At 39.8% G+C, this 12663-nt stretch overlaps 1 protein-coding gene across 3 annotated transcripts in view; it reads left to right on the plus strand.

Moving 5' to 3' along the window:
- Positions 1-12663, plus strand: part of Pde6a (phosphodiesterase 6A) — an 89258-nt gene that overhangs the window by 41240 nt on the left and 35355 nt on the right. For all 3 annotated transcript variants that reach the window (XM_020158863.2, XM_020158862.2, XM_074076669.1), the window contains 3 exons: positions 6935-7001; positions 10130-10177; positions 12455-12604. In XM_020158863.2, coding sequence (XP_020014452.1) covers positions 6935-7001; positions 10130-10177; positions 12455-12604 — 265 coding nt within the window. The remainder of the gene's footprint in view (positions 1-6934; positions 7002-10129; positions 10178-12454; positions 12605-12663) is intronic.

Genomic DNA, 12663 nt, shown 5'->3' on the forward strand with positions numbered 1-12663 from the left:
ATTTCACTATGGGTTCATTGCCATTTGGTGGGTGTGGTTGGGCTATAAGGCATGGATTGGGGCTATAAGGCAGGGACCAAGGCCAATAAAGCAGCCACCATTTTGAATCTTGCAAAATTGACTAACATTGCCAGAGGGAAGAGAGAACACGGGGAAACACACACTAGGTCTTAAAATGTCCATCAGGAGATGATGCGCACTCACATTTCATTAGCCAAAGCTAGTCACATATTGTAGTTCAGGTGAACAGGTAATGCAACCCAACCATATGTCAGACAGAGGGACATTCAGAACATCGGTAGATATCCCTAATAGCTACCACAGTGTATGCTATCCAAATCTACAGAGTGGAAAATTCAATAGTAAATAAATGATTAATCAAACCTAAAAAAGTTTAAATGAACATAGAGAAGGTGGGAAAATAGGAAGTGAAGATCAGATGGCATTTAAATCCAAATATATCAATAATTTCTTTAAACATTTATCAACTAGATGTTCTGGTTAGATAACAAAGATTGCCAAACTGGATACAAATGAAATCTATCACATTTCATTGATTTAAGATTCAGTTTTCTACTTTTTGACATTTCTGGAACAGCATCAATGAAACTGTACAGTTGCTATCTGTTACAAGACAGTCATAGTGTCGTCATAATTGCCTGCTTAAGTGTGAACTTGGTCATAATCAGTTAGATTGTTGTCATTTTGGTTGAGCTAATGGTGATCAGCCATTGCTGGCAGTTATCCACATTGAATTTAATTGCCACATAAATTGAATTGAAGAGATTATTCTATCATGTGTGATTGAAACAAAAAGTTGTCTTGAATGGCACAAAAAGAGAGGAAAAAGTGTGCTATACGATAAAAATCTTTTATCAGAATACTTAAAGAATGCTGCTGATATGGATAAAGTAGAAATTACAAGTAATAAAGAGCACTGCATGGCAGATAAATAGGCAGTACTTTGTTTCTCAATCACATGAAAAATGGTTCATCAAAAATGATTACTTCCTAGATATGTTGAAATGTCATATATCTGGTTTATAGAGACTTATCTGAAAGATAAGAATACAGAGAAGTTGGATGTAAAAGATTAGAAAAAGGTATACCATATGAATGCTAATCAAAAGAAAATTGACAGAGGCTGGTGGAGTGGCTCAAGTGGTAGAGTGCCTGCCTAGCAAGCATGAGGTGGCCCTGAGTTCAAACCCCAGAGTCACTCAAAAAAGAAAATTGGCATAGCTATAGTATGCTCTTCTCTCTCTCTCTCTCTCTCTCTCTCTCTCTCTCTATCTCTCTCTGTCTCTCTGTTTCTTTCTCTCCTTCCCTCCCTCTTTTGGTGCTGGAAATTCAACTGATATTGAACCCTGGGCCTGTGCATGCTAAGCTCACCTCTACCACTGGCAATCTTTGTTACCTAACTGGAACATCTAGTTACACCCCCCACCCCTGGTGTAACTATATTAATATGAGACCAAAAAGGATGTTATATTAAGGAACATTAGTAGAGATAAAGGTAGTCACTTTTTAAAACATTTCTTTTTTTTTTTTTGTGGTGCTGGGGATCAAAGTCAGGGCCTTATGCATGCCAGGTAAGTGCTCTACCACTGAGCTACGTCCTCAGCTCCAAACATAATCACTTGTTAATGATAAAGGGGCCAATCTACCTTGATGTTACAGGAAGATATTACAATTCCAAATTTGCATATACCTCATAAAATGATCTTAAAAATATAAAGCAGAAACTGACCAAAATACAAGAAGATGTAGATATATCCATATTCACTAATTGACAGGAAGAGAGTAAAACAGAGTATAGACTAGTTAAATAATACAATTAACAAACATAATCTAATAGATATGTTTGTAGAACACTGTTCCTCACCTTTCAATATGTACACCAAATCTTTCCAAGCATATATGCAACTTTTACAATAATTGGTCATATACTGGGCCATAAAACAAACTAATACATTTAAAAAAATTGAAATCATACCGGGACTGTCCTTTGCTCACAATAAAAATGTGCAAAAAAATGACAAGAAATGAATCAGAATCTGGGTACCAATGGCTCATGCCTGTAATCCTAGCTACTTGAGAGGCAGAGATCAGGAGGATCATGGTTTGAAGCCAGCCCAGGCAAATACTTTGCGTGACCCCATCTCCAAACAACCAGAGCAAAAGGGACTGGAGGTGCAGCTTAAGCAGTAAAGAATCTGCTTTGCAAGTTCAAAGCCCTGAGTTCAAACCTCAGTCCCACCCAAAAAAAAAAAAAAAGAAATTTTTATAATGCTTGGAAACTAGAAAACACTCTTCTAGGAAAAAAAAGAGTACACTTTCAAAGAACCGATGAGTAAGAAAATAAATTAATAAAAATTAGAAAATGTTTTGAGATGAAAATGCTGCATATTAAATTCTGTGTGATACAGTGAAACTGGACTTAGGGTGAGATTTGACACCTTAAATACACATAATAGAAAAGGAGAAAGGCTGAGAAAGTAAAGAGCTATGTGCCCATCCATCTTACACAGGATCCCAACAGAAAACACATGTTACATTCAAATTAGGACAATTTAAGCACCTTCTATTTATGAAGGGACAACCACAAAGGTGTGGGAGGGTGGAGAAGGGGACATAAGTGAACAGTGAAGTGCTGGCAGTGGTGGAGCTGTTAGCCTTCTGGTTCCAAAGGGTGAGTTTCAGTCTAAAACCCAACGAAAAGGAAAATTTAGACCAACCTGTCGTATGAACATAGATGTAAATATACAAAATTAATTTTAGCAAGTAATGATTAGTAATAGAAAAAGGATTATATGTCATTACACAGTTGAGTTTATTCCATAAATGCAGGTTTGGTTTAGTATTAGAAAAAGCAACCAACATAATTTGCCACATTAAAATAAACATGATCTGGGCATAGTGGTGAATGCCTGTAATCCCAGCACTCCAGAAGCAGATGCAGAAAGATTATAAATTCAAGGCCAGCCTGAGCTATGTAGTGAGACCTTGCCTCAAAGTAAAAGAAAAAAAAAGAACCATACATGCTTACTTCCATAAACTTTGGGCTGTGGTATGACTCAAGTGGTAGAGCATCTGCCTAGCAAGCACAAGACCCTGAGTTCAAACTCCAGTACTGTCAAAAAGAGGGCTTTCTTAATCTTTTAAAGAGCGCTTTAAAAAAAAAGCACAACAAACAACTTTTCTTGAGACAGGGTCTCTATGTTGCCCAGTACTAGCAAAATCAAACACCTGTATTTAAGCAATCATCTTGCTTCAGTAGTAGCTGTAGCTGTGACTACGGGTGGGTACCACAGCACCTGGTTTAACAAACAACATTAATGGTAAAATAACATATTTAATGATGAATGTTTTTTCATTGATATCAGGAACAAAACATAGATAACTCCTATGACCACTTCTATCAATTGTGTACTAGAAGTCCTGATTAGAACCTTAAAGCAAAAATAACAAACTAACCAACTGAATAGATAAATAAAATGTCTACGATCAGAAAGGAAGAAACAGAACTTAGTATGTGTTGTGGTGCATGCCTATAATCATAGCACTTGGGAGGCTGAAAAAGGAAGATTGTGAGTTTGAGGCCAGCCTGGGCTACATAGTGAGACCTTGCCTGAAAAGAAAGGAAGGAAAGAAGGAGGGAAAGAAAGAGGGAGGGAAGGAAGGAAGGAAGGGAAACAAAACTCATGGTTTGTAGGTAAAATGATGACATGTAGAAATTCAAAAGAATCTAAAGAAAATAAGGGAGTTTAACAAGGTAAAAATCAACACACAAAAGTCATTTGTGCATCTATATACTGGTAGCAAAGTTAGAAAATAAACATTTATAAAAGATACAATTGAAAATAGCATCAAATTTATAGTCTATAATAATAAATATAACTAAAGATGGACAAGATTTTTACAGAGAAAACTAAGAACATAATATTGAAAAAATTAAACAAAACATAAAGGAAATAAGAATAAATGCAGAGGTATACTATGCTCATGGATAGATGGCTCAATTTTGTGACTATATTAATTCTCTCCAAATCCACTTGTAGAGTCAATACAACCCCAGTCAAAATCTCAGATCTTTTTTGAGACTGATAAACTGATTGTAAAATTCATGTGAAAATGTAAATAGCCAATAATAGGCAAGATACTTTTGAAGAAGAAAAACAAGATAGGAGAACTTGCCCTACCAGATGGCAAGAATTTCTTTAAAGTTGTGGTCATTAAGACAGTGTGGTAATAGCACAGGATGTGTGACTAGATCAATGGAACAGGACCCAGACCAGAAACAAAACCCGTATTACTATTCTTATTATATATATTCACTTTTTCACTTTACTATGACAAAGATGTGATTGCAAAGTAGAGAGGAAATAGTCTTTCAATAAATTATGCTTGCATAAATAGGGAAAAAAAGAAACATGATCCCTCTCTCAAAAATGAATTAACACAAATATAAATTCTAGGTGGGTTAGGGGGCTAAATATGGAAGGCAAAAATTATAAAGCTTCTAGAAGATAATATCAAAGATTGATTTTGTGACCTCGGCATAGGAAAACAACTGAAAACAGGACTTCAAAAGGCATGCATGCTAAACAAAAGTATTGATATATTTGACCACATTAAGAACAAGAACTTCTATTCATATCAAAATATGCTATTTGAGAATTATGAGTTTCTTTCTACATAGCATATTGTTCCAAAAGTTAGTGAATTAAAACAGCAATAATAATTTATTTTTCTTTATTATTTATTAATCTGTGGGTCAGAAATTCAGATGTAGCCTGACTGGGCAGTTTTAGCTTGGGATCGTTTATGAAGTTGTGGTCAAATGTAAGTTAGGGCTACAGCCGTCTGAAGGCTTGACTGGAATTGGAGCTCAGCCTCCCACTAGGGTTACTCATGGCTGACAAGGTGACATTGGATGCTGTCAGGAGGCCTCAGTTCCTCTTCACATGAATCTCCACAAAGGGCTACTTGATTCACCTAATGGCATGGAAGATGACTGCCCCAGAGCACGCAGGTGAAAGTTGAAATGTCTTTCATGATTGGGAATCAGTAATAATATATTTACCTCCACCCTACTGCATTGGCCACACAGACCAGCCATGATTCATTGTTGGGAGGCTCATACAAAAGCATAAAGGCAAGGAGGTGAGAATCATTGAGGGTTGTCTAGAAGACTGATTACTAGAAAGTGTAAATAGGCAAGTCATGGTGTGAGAACAGATAATCGACAAAGGGTTCATATCAAGAACACATAAAGAATGCCTGCAAATCAATAAGAAAGAAACACTATAGGAAAACAAGTAAAAGACATGAGTATGAAGTTCACAAAAAAGCAATCCAGCTGGGTGCTGGTGGCTCACATAATCCTAGCTGATTTTTGAGGTAGAAATCAGGAAGATTGAAGTTCAAAGCCAGTCCTGGGCAAATAGTTCTCAATATCCTATCCTGAAAAAACCCATAACCAAAAAAGGGCTGACAGAGAGGCTCAAATGGTAAGAGTTCCTACCTAGCAAGCAGGAGGCCCTGAATTCAAGCCCCAGTTCTGCCGAAGAGAAAAAAAAGCAATCCAAATGACAAATATTGACTTTGCAGAGAAATGCAAAAGAAAACCACAAAGAGGTATCATTAGATCCCACCAGAAGGATTATAATTTAACAGTCTGAAAAGACTAAGTATTAGCGGAAATATGGAGCAAAGGAAACTGACATACCACTGATGGGTGTGTAAATTGGTCAATCCCTTTAGAAAGGGTTTGGCCTTATCTAGTAAAGTTAAAGGTATGTAGATCTTATGAAGCATTATTTGTAGTCCTACTCTATACCTTACAGAATCGAGAGAACATCTGTACCAGAGTGTTTACGTGAGCCCCAAACTGGGGGGAGAGGGGTGGGGAATGTCCGTCAGCATTTGAATGGACAGATTGTACTGCTGCAATACATGAGGAAACTGTAAGTCAATAAAATAAAGAAATTACAACAACATGGAATATAAACCAGACAAAATAATACACATTAAATAATTCCAAATAAATGAAATTGAAAAACAGGCAACGTCAAATTGGAGAGTGCAGGTACACGAAAGCATACTTAGGTGGTAAAAGTCTACAGAAAAGCAAGAATGTAATTATCATGCTAGAATGATGATTACTTTGGGGTTAGGGAGAAGGCTGTGATTGGGAGGGGCTGGTCAGGTCTCCCAAGTTGCTGACATTGCTGTTCTTGACGTGTGTGTGGTTTCATAGATGTTCATTTTCTTATGATTGCTGAAGGTTTTTATGCTTTTGGGGGTATGTTTTTCTCACAATGGACAAGGAAGGGTACACTTGTGAGAAATGAGTTGTCAGGTGGTGGTGTGACCATCATAGAAGAAACGGAGTAGGACACAACATTCCTAGGCGACAGTCTCATGAACCATCCTCATAAGTGCAGTCCTCATTAACTGAAACACTATACAGCACGCGATTGTATGATATAACGATAATATCAACAGCTGTACTATTGCTATCCCTAGAAATAAGGATGTAAAGTGCTTACCTTAGTGCTTAGTACACACGGGGTGCTTACTATAGTTTCCCCCACAGTTTTTTCACAGTTAATGTGAAACTACCCTAACTATGAGGAAATGATGGTATCTTGTTTTGCTTAGCAGCCAGTAATAATCAGTAGAATAAATGTTGTCTCTTTTTTTTCTGGGACAGTCAAACTTCATGCACAATTAGTAAAATGTTATATTCATCACCCTTTCTCCATGTCTAAATAACATTAAAATGATTAGCCAACATTTTGGGTTCAGTCAGGTGTAGTGAATTTTCTGGGAGTTACCAGAAGGTTGGGGAAGGGGTGAAGATCTAGATTCTACGTGTTAGTCTAACAGTCCCTGAATCAAAAGTCACCACGTGTCTTTGGCTTTACAGGAATCCACCTCCTGACCATTGGGCTTTAGTAAGCGGCCTCCCCACTTATGTTGCCCAAAATGGCCTGGTAAGTGACACAACTTGGAAGAAGGAAAGTTTCAATCAGGTGGAAGAGTTGAAGGAAAAATGAGGACAATGTGAATTGCTAAAGCTGATTCTCTTGATGTTCAATCCACTTGACACTTGGCCCAAAAAGATGAAAGGGAATTAGCATTTGGACAAATACGAAGTGCAGAGGAATAGCCCCTAGGTACATAAGTCTCACTGACAACCAAGGATGCTTACACATCCTTACAGTCATGACTGGCTGTTTTACCAGGCTAGCCAGAAACTACCTACCGACCTCTCCTTGCAGACTTAACTCCCACTCTCAACCTGCAGCATTTCCAGCTATACCATACAGAGCAGAGCTCTGACACTTTACCTCTCACCATGCTCCACCCACTTGGGGTCAAGGGTGGAGTGACAGCATCCCCTGTGCCTTACAGTCCAGTCATGTCTGTTAGCTGCGTATCACCTCTGTAAGTGAGCCTGGTCACCAGGCATCTTCAGGCACACACTACACAGTGTTCTCCATGTAGCAAGATGTTTATTTATTCAGCATTTTCTGTGTCAGGTACTGTGATAGTCTCTGAGGATAAAAAGCTAGATGAATGAGGTACAGTTTCTGTTCTGAAGCTTATAATTAAATGAAGGCGGCATCTGTATTAGCAGATACTATACTACAATGTGAAAAGGCCATGACAGAGGTGTACACAGTATGTTCTGAGAATACAGAGTAGGGGGCATCTAAACCAGCCTTCATTTCCTAGAGAGTAGTGGTGTGAGTTGAATTTCAAAATAAGTAAGTCTTAGGCAGGAGGGGGCAGAAAAGGGATTCCAGGTGGAGGGAACAATATGAGTGTTAGTTGGCCTTTCATTACTATAACAAATACCAGAGATAATCAGCTTATAAGGCTCAAGTTTTGGAGGTTTTAGTCCATAGTTAGTTGGTTCTGTTGATTTTGGGCCTGTGGCAAGGCCCACATGGTACAGCATACATGGTAGAGCTAAGATACTTATATCATGGTAGCCAGGAAGTGAAAAAGAGAGGCAGAGAGGGCACACCCTAATGATTGGAAGACCTCCCACTAGGCCCCACCTTTGAAGATCTCTACCACTTCCCAGCAGTGCCTGGTTGGAGACCAAGCCTTTAACACATAATCCTTTAGAGGATATCCTATATCCAGCTATAGCAATGGGCAGTCCAGCTATATCTTGGACACAGAGGTTTGGAGCAGCAAACTGTATTCAGTTTACTGTTACTGGAGTATTAGGTTTGAGACAGGAAGACAGAAAGAGAAGCAGTTTGAAAGGGAAGAAGCCAGATCATAGTAGGCCTTGGATGCCACATCGAGGGGTAGGACTTTACAGGTGACTGGGTTTTTAAAGCAGGAGACTGGCATAGTCAATTTTCATTTTAGCAGGATAACTCTGGCAGCTTCATGGAGAGTGGATCTGAAGGGTTAGGACTGGAGGCAGAGTGGCCAGTGCAGAGTTCAAATAAGAATCTCAACAAATGCAGGTGCAGCAAAGAAGGCTGTCATTATTGCCGACAGTCATTGAGTGCTAACAGTGAATGAGGTCCTCAATTAACGTGCTCATTTAATACAACTCTAACAGAGATGGGATGGAAAGGAGATACTGGGTCAGATCTAATATCAAGAAGGGAAAGCTGGCAGGATTTTGCGACTGAGTATAAGCAGAAAGGAAGGAAGACAAAGAGTAAAAGCTAATTTTCAGACTGGCTGGATAGTGTTACTGTCAGGTTTGGATGTTGAGGTTAATTGCAGGCAAAATGAGATGGAGACATTTTTCAGAAGCAAATATCCAGCAGGAAGGTGGACAGTTCTGATGCTGTGGAGAGAGGGGAGGGGTAGAGATGGAAATTAGGAGGTCATCAGGACCAGGCAATACTTGAAACCATGAGTGCCGAAGTCACATAGGAAGAGTGTCCTGGGGGGGCAGTATTGAAACATGTCAGGATTTCCAGAGTGGGTAGAGAAAGAGGAGTGTGTGGAGAAAGAGGAGGGCCCAGAAGTGTTTCCTCAGGAGAGTATGGTGTCATGGCAACCAAGGAAGTAGAATATTTCAATAGGGAGAGAGAATCACAGTGATACTGGGAGATAAGAACTGACAACCTGCTGGGGTTTGGCAGTTACAAGGTCATCAGTAGTCCTGCTGAGAGCAAATTTGGTGGCACAGTAGAGTCAGAATCTAGCATGTGGTCTGTTGAGAGTAGCTGGATAAAGAGAAGGTAGAAGGAGAAGGCCCACCTGGACGGTTGCTATGGGGACCACATCAGGTAAAGGAAGGATTTCATTTGCAAGGATGGGAGTGATTCAAGCATGCTTACGTGCTGAGGGGAAATAGCTCTGGGAGAGATAGGCAGTCAGGAAGGAACAATGACAAGTGATGGATTTAGTCCAAGCAGAGGCCAGAAGATGATAGTGAGTGGGCAGTCCTTGGATAGGATCAGGGATGCACAGCACCTGAAACCAGGTGGTTGCTTCTGTGTTGCTACAAGCCTATGTGGTAGCTTTTTGAGATGTCTAGAGCAAGGCCAGGGCCATGGCTCTCCCAACAGAGCACAGGCTGGATTTCATTCCCAGTCATCCCTCAACCAGAGGCCTTTGTGCAGTAGAAAGTACTATACGACTACACACAGGGCTCTGGAGGAATCAAATATATCTCATTGGGTTCCTTGTATAGTAGAATAAACTGGTCCAATTTTCAGAAGAAAAATCTAGCAATACAGAACCAGAGCCTCAACACTTTTCTTTTCTTATTCTCTGGGGTATAGCTCAAGAGGCCATAGGTTCAATCCCTAGTACTACAAACAAACAAACAAAAACCTGGACACAGTACAAATACTCAACAGTAAGAATACTACACAGTTATTAATAGTAACAACTTTTTCAAAGGTTAGAAATGATTCACGAGTACAGCAAATACTAAGAGCAACGTTTATAAGGTGACTTTTCTATCCAGTAACCTCAGTGAATAACCCAGAACCATTTTGGGGATGTCTACCTGACGAGTAGAACATGGCTGCCTTGGGCAAGGACATGGTGTTTGTGAAAGCAGTACACAGTGCTTCACTGGGTGCTCCGTCAAATCTAATCACAGCTCCATTGTCCCCTTCATGGCTTTCAGATTTGCAATATCATGAATGCACCCGCAGAGGACTTTTTCGATTTTCAGGTGAGTTATTTTTCAATTTGTTCTTTTTGTCATATGACTTGTTTTTCTCTAGAAAGAGCATTAAAATCTGCTCACTTTCTTGATAAGCAGTCTGAACAAACTGGAGAAAAGTCATGGGCGTGGGAGGGCCATTGGGTAATTACCCATTGAGTGATTTCCAAGGTCCCATTCTGTTTTAACCCTCACACTCCTTCTTTGTGACCTTGGGAACCTTGCTTAGGCTATTCCCTCTGCATCTATCACCTACTGTCCAAATCTTCCACCCTTCTCTAATGACCTCAAATGCTACCTCTTCCTTGAAGTTGTATTGCAATTTTCCTGAATATAATTCCTCTTTGGAATGTTCATGGATTATTGTTTAGTACTCTATTTGATTCTTGTTTATGGAGACTATCTGTAGGCCAGGTTTTGGCACAATGCTACAGTGGCTACAAAGGCAGACCAAATAGGCATGGTCCTGTCTCCACAGGGCTCATGAAAGACACACAAAATGTGGTGGTCAGGGGAGGGACAGGGGATAGAGGAGGGGTCTCTCAATGGGCTGACTTAATGGGGAGGAATCAGGAATGTGTTCCGGAAGAAATTGCGTCTGGCAGCAAGGACAAGGGTGAAGGGTGCAGGGAGGAGATGGGTAAGTGGAAGGAATTAGAGCAGGCCAACGAGCTGCCAAGGAGTTTTGTCTCTCTTACTATTTCTTCCTTATTTCGCCTTTTATTATTCTTCTGTTAAGATTAATTTCTCTCAATAAAATATTGACTTTCTTTGATCAGATCTTATTTTTCTAAGATCTAAGTGTTCTCAGTAATTGCTGGATTTAGCATGGTAGGCATAAGAAAAACAAATCATTACCAATCAGGAAATAAAAATGATTCTTAGGAAAAGCAATGAATTTTTTTATTACTTAGAGAACATTGTGAAAGGCTTGGAGAGAATATACTTTCAAAATTAAGATTGTACTTCATATGTTGTGATTTTGGCCACATCAGCATGATCAGCCCAAAGAACTGATCATGACTACACATTACTTGGTCTTCACCTAAGTCATCCAATTGACCATTTCAGTAAAAGAAATTTGATCTCATTTTTTAGATTCTAGTCCTCCTGTTCCAACTCATCATCCACAAAGTAGCCTAAATGATGTTTTTTTTAAAAACGTAGGTTGAATCAATTAGCTTCCTTGCTTATAAAGGTATCCCATGTCACTGTCAATACAATCTGTTTCCTTATCTTTGCCTTCACGGGGAAGGGATTCCTGGAGGTTAGATAGAGAGCTGGGGGAAAGACAGGTCTTCTGTCTGACATCAGCCTGTGTTGTTTCTATATTCCGTATCCTCTAAACGTCTACACACCAGGTGCTAAGATGGAGTTGTATCACTTTCCAGTGTATTTAAATACTAATAACAATAATCATCGCACCTTAAGAATCTCTCAGAACTAGACACCTATTTCAGGAAGATTTCCTTGACTTCCTCATCTCCTCTGACTCTCACAGTACCGTAAAGATAACTCTCTCAGAGAACTTCCCTCACTGCAGTGTAATTGCTAGTTTACTTTAGAGATTCTGAGCAACCTGAGGGCAATCTGTACCTTATTTGCCTTAGTTTTCCCAGCTAGTAGCTTAATTTATTGAATGCGGTAGATGTTTGATGATAGACAATGAATCTCCATTTGAAGTGATAAAAGTGAGGCTCAGACAGATGGGAAATGACTCACCAAGGAAATCTTTTTAATTGACCAAGAACATCATTGGTTTAGTGAGGCACATACTCATTCCTATCTCTAGATGGAAAATTGAGGGCCAAGGAGATAAAATGGCATGCCAAAAGTAACACAGAAAGTAAGGTCAAAGATCACAATTGCGGAATATGTTTAGTTGATAGATTCAAAATTACCAGAAGCACTAACACTGCCCTTTGAAGCCAATCAGTCCCCTGTGGCTATCTCCTATACCTGAAAGGGGACCATTACCTCTCTAGCATGTTTCTGTGATTTATTGTACTCTAGTACATCACACCCTGCCTGGCACACACCAGCCCTGACATCTTAGGACTGAAAACCATATGGCTACTTGGCTTAAGTAAGAACTCCAACCAGATGGGCTGTTTGCTCATGGAGTTTGTGGGTGACTAAACTCATGAGCAAATTCTACCAAACTCCGTCCTCTTGTTGCCACCTCTCAGATGGTCCATCATGGTCCCACCATAGCAGAAAGTCTGTCATAGCAGCCTGTGCAGCCTGGAACCAGAGGAAGCCTCAAGTCTGGCTCTTTTCTTGTAGAAAGAGCCTCTGGATGAGTCTGGATGGATGATTAAAAATGTCCTTTCCATGCCGATTGTGAACAAGAAGGAAGAAATTGTGGGGGTGACCACATTTTACAACCGTAAAGATGGGAAGCCCTTTGACGAAATGGATGAGACCCTCATGGAGGTACGCACGCTGGGACACAGAGGACATAGTGAGACGCGGTGTGTAGCTGCTGGGCCACC

This window comes from Castor canadensis, chromosome 6, assembly GCF_047511655.1.
Source record: "Castor canadensis chromosome 6, mCasCan1.hap1v2, whole genome shotgun sequence".
NCBI classification, from domain to species: domain Eukaryota; kingdom Metazoa; phylum Chordata; class Mammalia; order Rodentia; family Castoridae; genus Castor; species Castor canadensis.